The 19,934-nt window shown below is 56.0% G+C and overlaps 1 protein-coding gene across 3 annotated transcripts in view; it reads left to right on the forward strand.

Annotated features, from left to right (window-relative positions):
* The first annotated feature begins 757 nt into the window (after window positions 1-757).
* DTX4 (deltex E3 ubiquitin ligase 4) overlaps window positions 758-19,934 on the forward strand; it is a 35,409-nt gene continuing 16,232 nt past the window's right edge. Inside the window, exons 1-5 of one of the 3 annotated variants that reach the window (XM_044259380.1) lie at window positions 758-781; window positions 9,993-10,713; window positions 17,092-17,153; window positions 17,497-17,658; window positions 19,679-19,740. In XM_044259380.1, the coding sequence (XP_044115315.1) occupies window positions 10,100-10,713; window positions 17,092-17,153; window positions 17,497-17,658; window positions 19,679-19,740 (900 nt within the window). In that variant the 5' untranslated portion in view covers window positions 758-781; window positions 9,993-10,099. Of the gene's footprint in view, window positions 782-1,660; window positions 1,872-6,274; window positions 6,296-9,992; window positions 10,714-17,091; window positions 17,154-17,496; window positions 17,659-19,678; window positions 19,741-19,934 lie in introns of those variants that run through there. The other 2 variants (XM_044259379.1, XM_044259381.1) reach the window with 2 other exon arrangements.

A 19,934-nucleotide genomic window follows, 5' to 3' on the forward strand; every position in this document is an offset into this window, starting at 1 on the left:
TCCCCGAGATCATGTCCCCAGCCAAGGGCAGAGGCCCAACGACTGAGCCACCCAGGAGCTGCAAGAAGAACATTTCTGATATTTTTCTTTTGCTTTGTATTTCGAACCCTGTGAGGGGCGAGGCGAGGGCAGAGGGATGAAGAAGATAGGGGTAATACTAATGATAGAAGAAAGGATGGCTGTGGGACAGCAAATCTTCCACAACAAAAAAGTTTATGAAACTATGAGAGAAAACGAGTGTTTCAGAGATTCGTAATCCCAGTCCTGAACACATACACTGTTTTTATATTTCTCTATCTTATCCTGGATCTTCTTCATCATGGAAACTCATGTGAAGTCTGCGTTCTCTGGCAAAATTAACACGAAATCCTGATGTTCATCTGCCCTTCTAGATTATTTTCCATGTTAACTAGTGACAGCGAAAATAGCCAAGCCTGGCTTGTGCCTGTCCTAGTGTCTCATTATTTCCTTCAAAGAAACTCTGCGGAATAAATCGATGTAGCCTGTACTTTCCGGACTATAGTATCATCGAAGCAGACCAAAAAAAACACATTTGCGCTCCACATGGACGACGTAAACCCATCGTCCATCAAATTGCTGCATCCCTTTGCACTGGGTCCAGGGAGCAGAGGTTTAGAGTCCAGCCATAGGGTGAGGCCGTTGGGCTGCACGCGTCGCCTTGGGCCAGCAGGGGGCGTGTGAGCTCCGGGGCAGCGGCCTGGCAGTCAGGGGCGTGGCTCCGCATCCTTGACGGACAGCTAAGGATGCGGGCGAGGATGAGGTAATAGGAGCCCTGCAAGGAGGGCGTGGGGGTGCGGGCGCGTGTGTGCGAGTGTGTGAGTGTGAGTGCGTGCGCGAGCCGGAGACATCGTGTCTCGGAGCTGGCGCTGCGGACACCGATCACGATGAATTAAAAAAAGAAAGAAAGAAAATTCCATTTCTGGGAGGGAGGCTGCAAAGCGGTGGCGGGCGACAGCTGCGGTCCCGGGGCCGCGTCATGGCCTGTCGCTTTGGGGCGCCTGGGGACGGGGGAAACCCCCGCAGGCGCGGGTTTGCCTTAGCGCCCCGCTCGGGAGGGGCGCTTCATTCTGGAGGCGACTGAGCAGAGCCGCAGGGAGGGGGAGCTCTCGGCGAGACGGCGACAGCGTCCGCGCGGCCAGAGGGTGGGCAGGGGGGGCGGGCGGGGAGGGGAGCCCGGCGTGCCTTTCCGAGCGCGAGCGCGCGGCGAGATCCCACCCCGGCGTCTGCAGAGCCTGAGGCGCAACTGGTGCGAGGGCTCGGGGCTCGCCTCCCCGGCAGCCCAGCTCCGGCCGCGCGCCCGCCCGGGCTTTGCAAGGCGGGGGTCCGTCTGCGGAAAGCCGGGCATTTGCATGAAGCCGCTGGACCCCACGGAGCAGCGGCGGCAGCGGCGGACCCCGGCGGCGGCGGCGGCGGCGCGCGGTCGGAGCCGGGCGGCCCGGGTATCCGGGCCCCGGTGGATGCGCGGCTGGGGAGCGGCCCATGGGCCGGAGCTGAGGCTGCCCGGGGCGGCGGGGCGCGGCGCTGGGGGCGCGGCCGAGGCCCGCGGGCGGCGGCGCAGGAGGAAGCGGAGGAGGACCCGCGCGCGGGGCCCGGGAAGCAGGCAGAGCAGCGCCGCCGCCGCCGCAGCCCGGGGCTCGCCATGCTCCTGGCCTCGGCCGTGGTGGTCTGGGAATGGCTGAACGAGCACGGCCGCTGGCGTCCCTACAGCCCGGCCGTGAGCCACCACATCGAGGCGGTGGTCCGCGCCGGGCCCCGCGCGGGGGGCAGCGTGGTGCTGGGTCAGGTGGACAGCCGTCTCGCGCCCTACATCATCGACCTGCAGTCCATGAACCAGTTCCGCCAGGACACGGGTGAGCCGGCGCCCCTGCCCCACCCGCGCCCACTTCCCCTCCCTGCCCTGGGATCTCCTGCCTCGAGAGCCCCCCGGGACCCACCCGATCCTCAAGTCCGCGCAGTGTGTCACCGGGAGGTGGTTGTGGAGGGGGCGCTTTACTCCCCACCATCCTCTTACAATCCCCCTGCAATAAATGTCCCTGCAAGTACTATCAGGGTTCTCGTTATGCAGAGGGAGCCTCAAGCGAGCCCCTAAGTGACCCCTTTCCGCGCCCCCTTTTAAGCGCTCGCTGGCCCCAACTTCTCCCATGTAGAAATTCAAGGGCCGGCCCAGCCCGCAAGCCATCCCAGCCGCTGGGAAAGGCTTCCTGCTCTCATCCTCACACCTTGGCTGACTCTGCTTTGCCTCAGGCACCCTTGGGACTGACACACGTCCCCCTTGTCACCCACCTTACTGCCTCTGCCCCTTCTGTGTGGGATGCCTTCCCACAGCTGGGTCCCGGGGGTGGGACCCGCGGGAGGGAAGAAGGGGTTCCCCGGAGGCGTTGGCGGTGCCCTAGCATGGGAAGGGTGGTCGCCCTGGGAGGGGCGCGGGAGCTGGGGGATTCCGGGACATGGAAGGCCCTGGATGCGGTGGCATTGGCCGGTGCCGCCTCTGCACTGCAAGTGCTGAAGCAACAGGCCTGAGCAGATGGGCAGAGGAGGGGGAGGGACGCGGCTCCGGAATGCCTGGCAGGGAAGCCGCTCCCTTTGTCCGTGTAGGAGGAGGAGGTGGTGGATTCCTAAGGAGAAAGGGTCCCCAAGCTTCCTCCTGAAACTGCCCCCTCTGAGGGATACTCTGGTCTCCCAGAGCACTAAACCCCTATCTTTTCATGTGAATCCACTTGCCACTGTGGCCGTCACAATCCCACTTGCTTGCTGACCAGCCTTTCCAGGTCACAGCAAAGCGGAAAGCCTGCAGGGAGGAGGTCAGAGGGATGGGTCCCTGGCAGGACGGAGCAGCTGGTCTTCGCTCAGCTCAGGGTGTCCAGGCTTCAGAGGACCTGGGACAAGTCTGCCTTTCTAGGGTTCTCTTTACAAGGGTGGGAGACTGTTTCTGGAATTCTGGCTGGGCTTTCCCAAGAGTGGGACCCCGGAGCCTGCAGAAGCAGGTGTGCTGGGGAGGGGCTAAGCAGGATGACCCGGGGAGTCCCAGAGGATCAGAGAACAGCTGCCTGAGCCGGGCATCCCAGCCGCCTTGGAAAGCCCCCACATCCTGTGTGCTAATTAGAATTGTCATGGGAAAGAGGCATCTTTCCACCCTTATGTTCCCATCTTTAATCGTAACTACCAATAGCCTTTTTGCCAGGGACTTTGCAGATGCGGGGCAGCTGAGTAAAGCTTTCTGGGGGGAAAGGATTCCAGAAGTCTTAGCATCTGGAGGGGCTTAAACCCTGCTGAGAAAGGGAGGGAGGTGGGGCTGAGAGCGCCTGGTCGGGAGGAGGGAATGCGGAGGAATGTAGGGAGATTGAGAAAGAGGATTAAGTGTGGGGGAGGGGGAGGATGTAATTGGGCAATTGGGGTAAAGGTTGTGGAGGTGAGGTTGGAGGCAGCGGATTGGGGGTGAGGGGTGGTGATGGTTTGCTGAGCCCCGGAGGAGGAGGGACCAAGGAGGACTCGCAGTTAAGACACCTGACAGGGCATTCGGGTCCTGCTCGGGAATAAACAGGCAGGAAGGTGTTCACTTTTCTGTTTCAGCCTGAATCTCTGCAGCATATGGAGAAACACCCTGGTGACATAAAGGTCCCAGCCCCTGTCCCACATTTGGGAGGGAGTGAAGTTTAATCATTGTTTTGGGGTGTCTAAGAAGGACGACCTTTTGACAGAAGTGAAGGCACAGAGAACATGGGGTTGAGGGACTGAAGCAATATCTCCCTCCTTTCCCCCAGGTCTGACTACCCTTCCCTGGGGACAGGCTGACCACGGCCTCGTGTCCCCTCAGACTGGAGGCCGGAGGCAGAGAGCTAGCCCTGCATCATTTTAAAGACTGCCGCGGGGCCTGTTTTATATTCGCGTCCGTCTTAGAGGCGCACGACTCAGACTGCTTTGGATTCCATCCGCTCATTCTAGTGGTCGGTGGGTGAGCGGGTACTGAGCGCCTGCTCCGAGTGCCAGGCCCTGTGCTGGGTGCCCGAGGCGCTGGGCTCAATTCCCAGGAATGCCGGGCTGTCAAGGAGCTTGTCAAAGCAGAATAGAATCTCTGGGTTTCTGGGCTCGGAGCCCCCTCCTCTCCCTTCTCTGCCAGCAGACGCAGAACTCCCCTCAATATAGCTCATTGATGAGGCCACGACAGGGTAGGAACTTTATCCCGCCGGCGCCCAGGCAACCTCAGCCAAGCCCTAGCAATGTTTAATTAAATTACCCGCCATCCCCAAGCCACAGTTTGAAGCTGGGAACCAGAAACATCCCCATAAACAAAGGAGAGCTGGAAGTCCCCTGCCTAGAGGCGAGTCCTCTCTCTTTTTGTTGCCTCCTCTATGTGGGGACATTTCCTGACACGGGAGCCCTGTTTCTTCAGAAGTTGCCTGCCCTGCTGGGAGGGAGGCCTCAGACTCTGGGCTCCCCGGGCTCCGGCCATGCCCACCCTGTCTCCAGGGAGATGGCTGGGAGGTCACAGATACCCTCTGCCGCCTTCGTTTGCCCTGGGCCCTTCCTCCCCTCACCGTGTCTGGGTTTGAGGTTATTTGCACTCAGTGCTGGTCTCCGCGAGTGTTTTGGGCTAAGGCATCTGGAGGAAGGGAGGAGGTGAACGGTGGAGGGGATGGTCTTGGCTGCTCCCAGAGCCTTGGTTGGGTCCTGTCTATCTGTGGTCATTTATCTTGACCAGACTCGCCTTTTCTGTCACAGGACAGTGTCCTTCAGCATCTGTGCCCCCTGTATCGTCAGTACCTCTGACGGTCACCACCTGCAGGGCTCCAGCCCCAGGACGTGGGGAGCCCCAGGCTGGGGGAGGGGAGACGGGACTCAGGCTCTCACGGCAGACTCATTGGCTTCCTGTGTGACCTTGGACAAGTCCCATAGCTGCTCAGGCCTCGTTTTTCTCTGTGGAATGAAGCGCAGCCTTAAGAATTCTCTGGGCCCTGTCCTGTCATCATGCCAGGGGACTGCGTTTGGCCTCTGCACCAGTCAGGACGCTGCTCAGAAGTGACCTGGTGCGAGGCAGGATCCTTTCTATCTCCAGGTTTTCTCTGCAAAATTTGCCTCTTCTGGGTCTTTAATATGGTGAGAAAGGTCAGATGGAGAGAGATGAGCGGTTTTGACAGAAGCTGATGTTTAGCTCCCCACAAGACCCTCTGCCCTGTGTGAGCACCAGAGAGGAGAGGAGGCGACAGTGTGGGGGAGGCCACAGGCCCATTGCACGCATTGTCGTTTAGTCCTCACAGCGATCTTAGGACGGACCTACCATCCCCATTTTACAGGTAGGGAAACAACTTGGAAGAGAGTATGTCATTCCCCGTTGTACAGCTAGTCAAAGGCAGAGCTGAGATGCCAAATCAGGTGTCGCACGCTCTCCTCCGTCATCGGTGAACAGTTCTGGGACGCCCAATTCATCAATCCCAGACACGTGGGATAGCCCAGTAGCGGGACATCTGGGGCTTTGCCCTCGTGGGACATTCCAGTGGGGCTGAGTGGGACATTCCAGTGGGGTTGGAGGGGCCCAGAATTCTCTGGCACAGGGATGCACAGATGTAAAGTGCCCTGAGACAGGGTCATGCCTGGAAGGTGTCTCCCCCAATTCCCAGGAGCCAAAACAATTCAGGTGCTTTGGAATGCAGGTGTCTGAGTTGCCAGGAAAAACGGAGTTTCTTTCTCTTTCTCCTTGCCTAGTTTATGACCATTCATTATTTCTATCCCATTAGAGGCTTTTTCTTTGGGTCACTGCACCCAAGGACTAAGTGGATTCCTCAGATCATCTGGTTCATGGTCCTGCGTTTAGAGGAGGCCAGGACTCACCCATTCCAGATTACGGAGGTCTCTGACAATAGAGAACGGAAACCTCACAGTGACATTCTTTTGTCCCACAGCTTTGGTTCTGAGGTCTGCCTCTGTCTCTAACCCGCTGGGGCTGAATGAACTCAGCACCTTTCCCTCCAAAATCCAGCTCTTCCCCTTGACCCTTGACACCCTTCTGCCTGCAGATGGTGCCACCGTTTTATCACCTGCCCATTGTCAAGACCTCAGGATTCTTTGACTCTTGTTCAGAGCCTTGTTTAGGCGCCCAGTGTGCCGAGGCGCATGGACCTTGTGGCCCAGCTGCTGAAATTCTTGTGCGTGATGAAAATCCAGGGTGGCTGTTCCCATGCAGATTCCCAGGCCCCAGAGAGGCCAACGATTCCTCGTAGTGGCCGGTGGGAACTCTAGAAGGTGTTGCGAATTGGCACTCCAGGAGATTCGGAAGCAGGTGATCCTGGAATCTGTCTCTGAAAGCATTCAGCTACTCAAGGTCAAGTCCTACCCACTTCTTCTCCCTAGGGTCCCTCCAGTCTGTCACTTCCTTTTCATGTTCACTGCCAGGACCCTCATTACTTCTCACGTGGAACTCATGAACAGAGCAGCTCTGGTCCCGTTACTTCTGTGTCACAGACATCACTGGCCCCTCAGTGCCTACAGATAAAACCCAGCATCCCTGCCTGGCCTTCCAGACCGTCTCTGCTTCGGCTGTAACACATCTTTCCAGGTTTCTCTGCCTTCTATTCCCCCCTGACTCCTGACAAACAGATGTCTTTTTATCTTCATGTATTCCCTTAGGGTTCTCTGACACCCCCTCCCCCAAGTAGTCACAAAGCCCCTTCTAGTGAGATGCCATTTTCGCCTGTTGAAATTCTCCTTCTCGTGCAAGCCTTGTGGTCCTTGTCATCCATTTCTTTGAAATGTTTATTCAGTCAGTATTTATGGAGCTCCTGGGACATGTCAGGCACCAGGGAGACAGCCATGAGCAGACACCTGATACCCACCCTGCAGGACTGGGGGTCCAGTGGAGAGAGACTGACATTCACCAAATTAATCCCACCAAGAAACGTGTGACTGCACATCAGGATAAATGCTGTAAATAAATAAATAAATAAATAAATAAATAGAGTGGGAATCTGATCTGGTGAGGGCAGCCTGGAGAAGTTTCCTTGAGGAAATGAGCAAACTCTGAAGGATGAGCGCAAAAAAGATGACAGAGGGTTTGGGGAAGGAACCAGCCTTGTGGAGAGGCCCCAGAGGAGAAGCGGGGGGGTTGGGGGAGTGGAGAAGAGGCCACTGTTGCACCAACGTAGGCACAGGTCCCTGTGGGGGGCATGAGGTGGCCCGCAGACATTGAGGGCTGGGAGGGTCAGATCCTGTGACCTAAGGGGAGGTCGTGGAAAGGGGTTTTAGCACGAAAGGGATGTGGGTGAATTCTCTCGGCCCCCGTGCCTTTTGTGGGCACCCTTCTTCTGGCACATTCTGCTTCATAAATAGTGATGCGCACGCTTGTCTAGTTTTAGATTGTAAGCTATTTGAGTAGGGCCAGAATCCGCAGAGCAGCCGGTGGGTTGAGTAGCAGCGAGGGATAAATGATTAAATGCCCAAGTAGCCAGAAGTCTCCCGTCAATCATAGCACGTTAACTGAGTCCTTCTGAGAGCCAGGCAGCGCCCTAGATGCTAGAGCTTAGGGCTGGACGGTGGTGTCTCTGCCTTTGCTTAAGGACCCCCTTACGAAGAATGCCAAGGCCGACACAGGCACACCCAGGGCAGGGGCAGGAATCCACAGATAAGTTCCCCAGACCTCCTGGGAGGCAGGGAGCCTGGACTGGGAGAACATTTCGGGAAACTGTTGGCAAATGGCATAGGACCCGAATGAGGGCAACTTCATTAGGTAAAAATGGCAAAGGAGGGCGTCTCAAGGTGGGGAGCTGGGAAATAGTAGGTAAGGGAACGCAGGAGGATAAGAGGAGTAGAGGAAAAGACAAGCATTGGGGAGCTAAACCTGGGGGAGGTTCAGGTTTAGCTTCCAGAAGTTCTGGGGCAGCTCTCCAGCACCTCTGAGGTTGGTCCCACTGTTAAAAATAGCCTCTTGAGTACACTGGGGAGCACTGGACAAGTGCATTGCCCCTGCCGCCCTGGAAAGAATATCAAACAGGGTCATTTAAGTTCTCTAAACGTAATCTCCTCATTTCTAAAAGGTGTTTCTTAGGGTTGCCATGAAGATCATATGGGATGAGTTAGGAGCCTCCTAAATAATAAAGATTGTATAAGGAGTTACCTATAATCTCTCTCTTTCACACACACAAACACACACCCCACATCCTCTGAACTCAACTTTCCCTATGCCGTGTCTCCATCTGCATAGACATATAATAGAAAATAAATTACAATGATAATCAACCAACTGTTATTGAGCTCTTGCCCTGTGGCAGGTGTTATTTTAGTGCCTTATATTCAGTCCCTGCTTTAATCCGCAAATCCACCCTTTGAAGTAGCTACCCTGGCCCAAGCGAAGGAGGAAACTGAGGCTTAATCACACAGCTGGAAGGGACAGAGCCTCCGCTGTTGGACCCAAAGCCTGTGCTCTTTGTTCCCCAGTGAGCTGGCTACTTAGGAAGGAAATGGAGGCAGACCAGGGAACTCCTGCCTACCCCCCTTCTTCCTCCCATCCCGTACCCCCACCCCCAACACCGCAGTTCCCCCAGCAGAAGTCCTGGTGCTGAATAGGGAATTGTTTTGCTTCTCCCTCCAGCCTCTGCATGTTGATGTTTTGGGTCATTAAGGGGCTCGGAGTTGGGGTGGGGGGCGGGTTATGACTCTGGCAAAGGCCTGAATAGCCATTGTTCCTTTTCTTCCCCCCCTTGAATGGAATTCTGTCCCCAGTCTTGGTGTCTCCCTCTGGGATGGAGGAGGGGGTGGGTCAGAGGCCGGCGAGGGGAGCCTTTTCCCACCACTTTGATGGCTAGAGCCTAAGCCGACAGATGCGAGATTCAAGCACTCTTGGGGTCCTCCCAGGCCGCCTCACCCTGCCTTGACCCGGGCATCTTCAGCCTTGATGTTGATATCCATGAAATGAGCCCTGACTGGGCATGAGTCTGAATCCAGGTGTGGGGTGGGTGGGGGAGAAGGAGGCAAGACTGACAGGCTTAGTTTCCCTCCAGTCCGGCAGGCTCATTTCTGCTGTACTCCTTCTCTGCATGGATGCTGGCCCCCTTTCCTTGCCCCCTCCCTTAGTGAGACTGAAAATGAAAATAATCCTATCTTTAGGAGGGTTTGGGCTTTTTGAAAGAAAGATGCTAGAGAAATAGAAAATTATTACGATCATCACTACTGAATTAAATATACGATTTAAGTATATGATTTAAAGCTCCTAAGAGTAAGAGAGTTCTCATAACCTGATTTTCTATTTTTGTTTTTACTACACCCTTAAAGGAACAGGGAGCATGCTGTAGCTCCATGGGCTGCTTGGCATCCTTCCTGGAGGCAGAGTCTTCTTCCTCTGGCCTGCAGGCTTCCGTGCATGACCCTTTGTTCTTTCCCTTCATAGCCCTCGATGATGAGGGAGCAAGAGGCTGGCTGAACACAAACCACCGAACCTCACCTAGGTTCTAAAACTTCATCATCAAGCCAGGGACATTTAGAGGCTAGGGGAGAAGGGGTTCCATATTTATGAGCCCCTACTATGTGTCAAGGGCTTTCAGTGCCTCAGTGCAGGTGCAGGAGAGATCTAGAACCTGGCAAATATATATTCCTTGAATGAATTAAGTCGGTCACATTTAATTTTCACAAAAATTCTGCAAAGGACTCATTGTTTCTCAGGGGAGGAAAGGGAGTTCTACATACACTCATCCGCTGGGAAGTGAATCAGTCTGGCTGCAGACCCAAGGTCTCCGAACTGCAAATGGGCAGGGGCTCTTTCAGGTATCCCGCTGGGCCCCACACCCTTCACGTTGCCACCAAGATGCTCCCACCCCTGCAAGGACACACTCCTCGTGCAGGAAGGTGTCTCACTCAAAGCTGCTACCCCAGCGGGCGGCCTAGGGCCTGGCCCCGCAACAGGACGATTCCTCTTTGCCTCTGAACCTAACACAATCCGGTTTCAATCCTGGCTGACCCTGACCCTGTCCTCCATCCCCCTCTGGCAGGGACGCTCCGCCCGGTTCGCCGCAACTACTACGACCCGTCCTCGGCCCCCGGCAAGGGCGTGGTGTGGGAGTGGGAGAATGACAACGGTTCTTGGACGCCCTATGACATGGAAGTGGGCATCACCATCCAGCACGCCTATGAGAAGCAGCACCCCTGGATCGACCTCACTTCCATCGGCTTTAGCTACGTCATTGACTTCAGCACCATGGGCCAGATCAACCGGCAGACCCAGCGCCAACGCCGCGTCCGCCGGCGCCTGGATCTCATCTACCCGATGGTCACCGGTACCTTGCCGAAGGCCCAGTCCTGGCCGGCCAGCCCCGCGTTGGCTGCGTCGCCCGCGGCCCCGCCCTGCTCCTGCCCGCAGTGCGTCCTGGTGATGAGTGTCAAGGCCGCCGTGGCCAATGGGGGCACCGGTCCGCTGCAGCCCCCAGCCGCCCGCAAGAACATGCCATCTGGAGCGGTCAAGCTGCCCCCCCCACCAGGCCCTGGGGCCAAGCCACTGGACAGCACGGGCACCGTCCGAGGCCCGACGAAGACTGTCCCATCGCAGGCAATCCGGCGACAGGCCTCCAGCATGCCCGCAGGGGTGACCGTGGGTTCTCCCGCCAGTCCTCCTGGAGCCAACGGCAAGACAGGAAGGGTGGCCCTGGCGACCTTAAATCGGACCAACCTGCAGCGACTGGCCATTGCCCAGTCCCGGGTGCTGATCGCCTCTGGGTAGGTACTCCCAGGGCTGTCTCCCGCCATTTACTCATAAGGGGCATCCACCCGGCTGACCCAGGCTAGAGGTGAGAGAGGGGCTGCCAAGACTTAAGCTCTCTGTGATCTTGTCCTGACCCTCTGGGTTGCGTTTGCGGGAGGAGGGCGGGGCCGTGTGGCGGCTGAAGGTGGGATCCGTCTGGGGTCTCTCTGCAGTCCTCTGGGGCCATCATATCTGGCTTCTGACTGACCCTTGGCACAGCTGTGGCATTCAGGACAGATCCCTAACATCCGAGAGTCCTGACTTCCTCCTCTGCAAAGGCTGGTGATAATCCCGGTGTTGGGCCGGCTGCCGAGAGCGCAAGGGTAGACGCACCACGCCCTAACAGGCAATACTAAATGAGCTCCCCCAGAACCTGGTCTGGGGGCTTTATCACCTCACTTAATCCTTACAGCAAATCTTTGAAGTAGGCATTGTGATCCATTTCACCCATGAAGAAACCAGAGGTTCCCTTGCTCAAAGGCACAGAGTGTCCATTAGCTGAGACCAGGATTCAAGCTTCGGGAAGTCTGACAGTCAGAGCCCTCCTGTTCTTTTTTATTTTATTTTTTTTTTCCCAAAGATCTTATTTATTTATTTGAAAGACAGAGATCACAAGTAGGCAGAGAGGCAGGCAGAGAGAGAGAGAAGGAAGCAGGCTCCCTGCTGAGCAGAGAGCCTGATGCAGGGCTCAATCCCAGAACCCTGGGATCATGCCCTGAGCCAAAGGCAGAAGCTTTAAACCACTGAGCCACCCAGGCGCCCCAGCCCTCCTGTTCTGACTCTGCCTGCTGCTTTCTGTCAAGCACACCCCACAGTGCCCAGCCTACAGTAGGCGCCAAATGTGGTTAGCCCCTTTCCTCAGAAACTGGAGGGCTCACTCCAGATTGGAAATAATAGTACATGTTTGGCGAGTACTTCTGTGTGTGCCAGGCACTTTCTGTGCATTGCCTTAGTACTTCCTGGGACAGGCTGGTGTTGTCGTGGGTTCTGTGATCCTCTTGGGCTTCCTGATTTTCAAATGGGAGATACCCAGGTCCATGTGGTGCTCACGGCCTTTGCCTGCCAGCTCTTGGTTTCTGGTGAGATGGGCCTCTCACACCGGCCCTCTCTTCCCTTTTTCCAGAAGGGCCTCTCCCTGCATGTGACCCCTGAGCCCCAGATGGGCATGGGGGTTTACAGTGAGGTTGAACACCAAAGTGTAAAACCTCAGGCTGCACAGAAGAGGCTGTCTGCACACAGAGGTTCAGCAGTGGGAGGAAAGAGGAGGGATGCTGCAGAAGGAGAGGCCCAGCCCTCACTCCAGCCCCTGAACGAAGCCACCGTCTCTGCAAACTCCAGTTTCCTGTGCATGGGATGGGGATGGTCGGGCTCACCTTGCCTGCCTCATGGAGATGCTGTGGAAGCCTCCACGAAGGGAGATCATCCCGTGAGAGTTTATCAGGTGTGCTTGCCGGTGGTAATCTCATCCCCTGGCCCCGTGCACCAAGTCAGGCCTGGGTCCCCAGCTCAGAATTAACTTTCCAACGACGACCACGTGGCTCAGGTGTCTTAGAGTGGGGGTTGGAGCCCCAGGTTTTAGTCCCCTCGTCCTCTGTCCTTTTGGCTAAAGCTCAGCTCCTCGTTGTATGTGAGGGCCTTTCGGGAATGGTCAGGTGCTGGTCAGGCGCACAGGATTTTCCTACGACTACTTCTGAGCTGATAGTATTTGGGAGAGGGGAATGGGCCCCGAAATCACACCACGGCTCACTTTCTTCCCCAGGTCAGCCAGCAGCATCCTGAGGGCCCCTGACAGAACTCTGGGGTAACTATTTGAGTGGCAGAGGGAGGCTCTTGAAGTGGACGAGAAACACAGCCTCCCGAGCCTGACCGCCCGCGGCGGGAACCCAAGTTCCTTGGTCTGTAACTTGGCGCAGGTTACCCTCCCTCGGTCTTCATTTTATTCATCTGTGAAATGGGAGAGTAATAGTACCTCCCTTCTCAGAGCTGTCACAAGACTTCAATGAAATACTCAGTGTCTAGGTGGCGCACAGTGCATGGCCCACAGGAAGCGTCTGGTCCGGGTTCGCTGCCCTTGTTCACACGTATCTATCGAAGGTCATTGTTGAAGTCAGAGCTGAGCGGAGCCAAATGTCCCACCTTATTTCTGGAGCCCGTGGCAAATCCCAAGTAACCCCACGCCCTCACCGAGCCAAAGGACCCCCAGATCACTTTAAATCTCACCCAGGGAACTGGCGGCTCTTTATCTCTCTGCTTTATTCCCCCTGCCTGCCAGTGGAATTGGAGCGAGAGAATGGGGCGGAGGTCCGGGCAGAGCCTTTTCAAAAGGGCTATAGAAACAAGCTTTTCTCTCCGCTCTGTTTTCCTGAGAGGGGAGGCCCCGCCCTACCCCTCTATCTCCGAGCCCTTTCCTTTTTCTACCTCTTACCACCACCCTCACCCCCCCCCCCACCATCTTGTCCTCCAGTCTTTCTTGGCCATTTAATTAGCGTGCTCACTCTCTTTGTGCGGCACTGCCGTCGACCTTCTGTCGTGGAATGGCCCCTTCCCCTCCTCTCCCTGTCCGTGAGCTCTTCCAGCAACTTTCCCACGGAAAAGAGGAAGACCAGGGAGGGCGGGAGAGGTGGGCTGAAGAGAAGGGTTTGCGGGAACAAAAGACCCTGTGAATTATTCAGAGACACAAGCAGGGGGTTTCTAAAGAGAAGGGGGGTGTGCGGTGTGGGGGGCAGGAGTCGCCCCTCTGGCCCTTTCCTCCAGAATTGAGGCTTCTCTATCTCCGGCGAGACTTTGGTTGCTGGAGAGACCAGACCATTGTCCGGCCTGAGGATTGCTGGGTTGGCTCACAACTCACACCCCCCGCCGCCCCCAAACACCACTTCTCACCATGGCATCTGCAGAGCTTTCCCCCTGCCATCAGCCCCCTCCTTCTGCCACCTTGCCAGCTCTTCTCTTTTCTTAGTTTTGTGCTTGAGAGACAGAAATGGAAACTGAGAACAGCCCAGCGGGATGGGGGAGGGTGTCTTCGGATGGTCAGGCCCGACAGCACTGGCTGAGCGGGATTGCCTGAAGGGAGTGAGATGCACGCCTGTTGCTGGGTCGCTGATTTCTGGAAGGAGGGCTCAGGCATAGACAGCTGGGGCCCCAGCAGGCTGTGACTGGTGGGGATGACATGGTCCACCTCCATGGTTTCCATTTTAACCAGTCACCACCGTGGGGGAGGGTCTTATCCGCTGTGGTCCACTCAAGGATTCGAAGCACTGCTCGCCTCTCAACTTGACACTGTACCCTCCATGTCCTCCGGAATCTCAGAAGACTGGAGGATTTCAGCAGGAAAAGGCTTTATGGAGCCCAGCTTCTTCTTACAGCTGGGAAACCAAGATGTAAATAACCACCCAATTTGCACAGGGCTTGCCTGTGTTTACAGAGTATTTGACCTGGATCCTCACAGGGACCCCGTGGACGGAGAGGTAGGGTGCCCTGTTTTTGGGTGTGGTGACTCGGACGTGGTTGGAGAAGTGCAAGGAGGCTGTGTGACTCTCCCAAAGGTCCAAAGCCCTGTGCCAAGCTGGACGAGAACGCAGGTTTCCTAACCTCTGCTCAGGGCCCCTCCACGGTTCCTTTCTGCATTCCGTAAGCAGATACCCGCCTCCTCCAGCTGGCTTCCACCATTCAGAGCCAGCTGACACATTGTCCCTTTCCTGGAATGGCAGGGACACCGCCTCTCCCATCGTACTGCCTGAAGTCGGGGGTCCTCAGGTGGACCCTCCCTCTCGTCAGGCCTGGCCCCCTCCCTGGGTCCTTGGACTGCCCAGGGTGTGTACTCTGGGCATTGGACTCCTTCCTGGTTAACCAGAGTGGGTGTGGAAACCTGCCAGTCCAGTTTGTGGGAACAAAGGTGGCTTTTGTCACCCAGATCACAGCTACTTATCAGCTGGAGAGGGGGGCCTTGGAGCTGGTAGGGGGAAGGCAGGTGCGGGGGCTGGATGGGGAGCGCTGCCCCCTGGTGGGGAGCTGGGGAATGGGCACAGGCCTCGGGCCCTTGCCTCCAGGTCTCCAGGCCTGCCCAGGGAATGCCAATCTGCCCAGGTGGGGGACCCAGGGCTTAGGCAGCTGCCTTGCTCTTAAGCACTGAGGCAGGGAATCCTCAAGTCTCCCCCACCCCGACCCCGCCCCCCGGCATCTGCTAACTCCAGACCCTCACAGGGTCACGGGTACGGTGATCGAGGCTCAGAAAAAACTGAGGGGGGTCATGAGGAGTTACTGGCAGGGTTGGCCTCGAACCTGGTTTTCCTGACTCCTGTCCACCCTACCCTGCCTGGCCCTGTGGGGGCAGGTCACGGAGTCCAAAAGCAAGGCTGGGCCTCTTTTCCTGGCTGACTTTCCTTGGTGTTGAATTCAGCCTTCCCCTTCCCCCACGTGGGTTTGTTTTATCCTGGGGGAAGAGTAGCCCGTTGAGACACAAACACTCCCACATCTGTTCTTTCACATCCTTCTCACAGCCCCAGCACACATGTCATGGTCCCAGGAAGGGGCCCCTGCAAGACTCAGCCAGGGAAGCACCCATCTCTGCAGGCGTGTGGGGGACCCTCTGCTCAGCCCCGTGCGGACTCCTCTGTCTTCGTCGTGGGTTTATTCCCTACGCTCTCTGCGCTCCCATGTTCTCTGTCTGCACTGTGGGGTTCGCACAGACCCAAGATGCAGCAGGGTGAGTGGCTCCAACAGGGGGCTCTGGAGCCAGACTTCCTAGGTGTGAATACACAGCTGTGTGGCGTCCACCCAGCTCTCTTAACCTCTCTGTGCCTCAGCCTCCTTGCCTAATAAAATGAGGCCGATGATCATAGCACCTCTTGCGTAGGTTTTCGGAGGTCTTGGATGGATTTATACACAGTGAGCCGTTACGACTGTGACAGGTACCAGGTGGGCTGTGTGCCTGCTTGCCATGACCACCCAAGGGTAAAGGGACACGGGCTGCCTTGCTCGCGGCTGCATCCCCAGGCTCCAGCCGAACGTCCCACACGAAGTAGGGCTCACTATGAAAGGGCAAACAAACAAATAATAAACAATATAAAGACACAAGGGAGCATGGCCTCCCCCCTCCTGTTTTCCCAGCACAACCCTGCCCCCACAGCAGAACCGCTGGCTCCTGGAGTCCTCTGTGACCCAGGCCATACGTCTCCCAGCCCACTTTCCTCTCCGAGCCCAGCTGTAGAAGCCTGGGTGGCGGTGGGGGGGCGGGGGGGAGAGGGGGTGGGATGGCGCAATACCCGGCCCCCCGTGTCCCATATTTCTCTCTTCGGCATCGTGGGAGGCCTCGCCTTTCCCAGGCAGCTGTGCGGACTCCTCTCAGCCTGGCTGTGGTTTCTGGGGAGAAAGAGGAGGAGGCTTTGCTTGATATTTAGATTTCTCAGGGAAAAGGAGGGGTGACAGCTGTTGGAGCAGTGGTTTCCCAGTGTTGGGCTGCATCCTGTTAGCCAAAGCTAGTGGGAATGCAGGTTCCTGGGCCCCACAGGTGGGAGTTCTGATTCAGGCCCAGGGCTCTGTCTTTTTAACAGCTTCTTAGGTGACTCTAATGTGCGCCCGGGTTTGAACTTGCGGCTTTATTTATCATTCGGTCAACCAATACTCCCTGAATGCCTGCTAGTGTCAGGCTCTGAATGAAACAAAGATATTTGCCCTCACAGAGCTTTGATTCTGGAAGGGGAGGTAGTAAGGCAACAACTTATTTTTAAAAAAATCATAGAAGTTCCACAAAAAAAAAAAAATAGAGCAAGGTAAGAGGAATTGAGGTGGGATAGGAGGAGTGAGCCACAGTATTAAATGAGACGGTCTTAGATTTTATTTTTTTTTAATTTTTTAAAGATTTCATTTATTTGTTTGACAGATAGAGATCACAGGTAGGCAGAGAGGCAGGCAGAGAGAGAGGAGGAAGCAGGTTCCCTGCTGAGCAGAGAGCCCGATGTGGGGCTCGATCCTAGGACACTGGGATCATGACCAGAGCCAAAGGCAGAGGCTTTAAACCACTAAGCCACCCAGGCGCTCAGGTCATGATCTCAGGGTCCTGGGATCAAGTCCCACGTCAGACTCCACACTTCGCAGGGAGTCTGCTTGAGATTCTCTGTCTCCCTCTCCCTCTGCCCCTCCTCCCCACAAATAAATCAATAGAATCTTTAAAAAATAAATAAATAAAGGTAACCCTTCTGTTTGTGTGCTAAGAATGGACTCTGCCTTGAATAGGGATACGTAGTTTCAGTATAAAAGGGGAACCCCCCTCAGTGGGTGAATTTTGGGGGTTCGAACACCGACCCATTTTGTCCCGCTTGTCAAGACCATAATGTACCCGCTCTTATCTCCCACAGGGTCCCTACTGTCCCGGTGAAAAACCTAAATGGGACCAGTCCTGTGAACCCTGCCTTGGCAGGTAAGAGAGACCCTGGGCTGCCCTTGCTCAGGGCAGAAAAAGGAAGCAGGAATGTCGGTAGAGGGCATTTATAAAAGAGAAAGAATTAAAGTGAATAAGGGTTTTAGGAGTGAGGCCGGCAGGGCAGGAAGCGTGTGGGGAGAACCGCCTGTTAAAAGCAAAGCGTGCTGTTGAAGGTGAGTGAATACATATATTTCTGGGGAAAACTTCGAGAAAGGGGAGGTGGAGAATAAGTGAGTTCTGAGAACTTTGCTGGGAAGCAGAGCGTAGGTTTATGGGGATGGTGGTTAATGGGATGCTGGGAGCTAACTCTGCCGTCCTTCCTCATGCCCTGCCCTTCCAGGAATCACTGGAATTCTCATGAGCGCTGCGGGGCTGCCTGTGTGTCTCACCAGGCCCCCAAAGCTGGTCCTCCACCCACCCCCGGTGAGCAAGAGTGAAATCAAATCCATCCCAGGGGTTTCCAACACGAGCCGCAAGACGACCAAAAAACAAGCCAAGAAGGGTATGGGCCTCCTTATCTTATGGGGTATGGGAGTCAAAAGTTCGGGCCCCAGCCTTGGCTCGGCCGCCATCAGTGAAGGTCACACCCATAGCTTCACCTTCTGTGCCTTCGTTTCTGCATCTGCTAAGTGGGCCCAACTGGTACCCGTCCCAACGACTGTACCCAAAGTGGACTGTGTACGAATCAGATGGAGACGCTTTAAGAAGGATAAAAATGCAGCAGAAAGAGAGAAACATAAAACCACGAGGTGTGACACAGGAAAATCGCCCTGGCCCTGGCACCCGAACAGACTGGGTTCACACCCCGACTTTGCCATTGCACGTCGTGTGGCCACAGAGAGCCCGTTTTCATACCTTTATGATGGGGTGACAGTGCTCGGAACCAGTATGGGGCAGGTGTGGGCCAGATTGCATCCACGCCAGCCAGGGATGAACCACCGTCCTGTGTCCCTCTAGAGCCCCTCGATCTGTGCAAACCGTCCTTCAGGGCCTCCCTCCTGCCGGTGTGCAATCCCACCACCAGCGGGACCTGTACCTACGCTCACACCAAAGAACCCCGTTCTAGCTCCGCGGCTGGTCTTTCCGGCTGCGGTACTGGCTGTGACATGTTTTGACCATCACCCCAAGCCCCCAGCTGGCAACCTTGTTTCGAAGTTTCAGTGGGATCTCACCTATATTGTGACTCGGCCCAGGGCCCAGCAAGTAATGGGCTCTCAGTTAATAGAAGCTTAATTCTATAGAAGCAGGATGGTGGGAGGGAAGGGCCTGCACCCCGGCTTTTGACAGTTGCATGATCTGCTTCCTCAAACCCTTGTCCTACTTCCCTGCTCCATCAAAAGTTCTCTACTTAAATGGACTCGATTGCCTTATTCATCGTCTGATAGGAAATGACAGGATTTCACACGGCCGTGGTCCTCCTGAGATTATTTTTTTTTAAAGTTTCTTTTTTTTAATTTATTAGACAGAGAAAGACACAGCTAGAGAGGGAACGCAAGCAGGGGGGTGGGAGAGGGAGAAGCAGACTCCCCGCCGAGCAGGGAGCCCAATGCGAGGCTCAATCCCAGGACCCGGGGATCATGACCCGAGCCGAACGCGGATGCTTAACAGCTGAGCCACGCAGGCGACCCTCCTCCTGTGATTATTAATAGCGCACGTTGGAAAGGTGCTGGAAAGCTGGAAAGGTGCTAAAGGACTCTGGGTCCATTCGCTCACCGGATTGTCAAAGCAACCCTCCGAGCTGGTGGTGTTGCTTTTTCCTGTTTTAGAGGGGAGAAAACAGAACCTCAGAGCGGCTCCGACAGGGAGGTGCCCAGGGAGGCACGGACCCTTTTGAAGGCGTGTGGTCCTGCCTCCTTGTCCCGTCCCCAGAGAAACCTCCAGAATCACGGGAAGCTGGCAGGATGCTTGCCCGCTGCCGGGCTCTCTGTCTGGCAGCCGTAGCACCACCAGCGCCCAGGGAACAGCATCCCGAAGCTGCGGGCATCACTTCCTGCTTTCCCATGAAAATAACGTGACTCTGACACCACATTATAGATCGAGACGGTACTTAACACGTTGTGAAAGGAGAAAGTGATAAGCCTACCGCATGGTTTTGTTTTTTTCTTTTCTTTTTTTTTTTCTTTTAACGTGTAACAGTTTACACAGTGCCTTCGGCTGTCTTCCCACCGCATCGCTGGGGGCCTGCCCAGGCTCTGATTATATGGAAGAGAAACCCACTCAAATAACCGATCTCCGGCAAAACCCGGGTTTGTTGAAAATAGGCCCCAGGGGATGTCAGGGGAAAACTGCAGGAGGTAAGGACAGGCAGGGACACCTCCCACCGCCTCAGACACCCCCGGTCTCTCTCCTCCGTCTGCTGACTCCCTTTCAGGGTCTTACACCTGATTACTGCAGAATGAGTTCCTGCCCTTCCCTGCTTGGATCCTGGCTGACAGCCCCTGTCTGGCAAACCCCTCTTGACAGGGCTGTTTGATCCCTTATCTCTGTCTCGGTGGCCCACCAACCGTCCTGTCCCCCCACAGGTAAAACCCCGGAAGAAGTGTTGAAGAAGTACTTGCAGAAAGTCCGGCATCCCCCGGATGAGGTGAGTGCAGGGGGAGCAGGGCCGGGCTCACCCGCCAGCATTTCCCCTGCCGGAGTTTTCCTCAGGATTGCGTGGGAGCAGCTGACCGGCTGTGGGACCGGCTGTGTCCTGAGGGGCACAGAGCCACTCAGAGCTGACCCAGGGCTCCGAGGTTGGTGGTCCAGGGCTGCAGTCGCCCCCTGACCCTCCCCAGC

The sequence above is a fragment of the Neovison vison genome, chromosome 7, assembly GCF_020171115.1.
Source record: "Neovison vison isolate M4711 chromosome 7, ASM_NN_V1, whole genome shotgun sequence".
NCBI lineage: Eukaryota > Metazoa > Chordata > Mammalia > Carnivora > Mustelidae > Neogale > Neogale vison.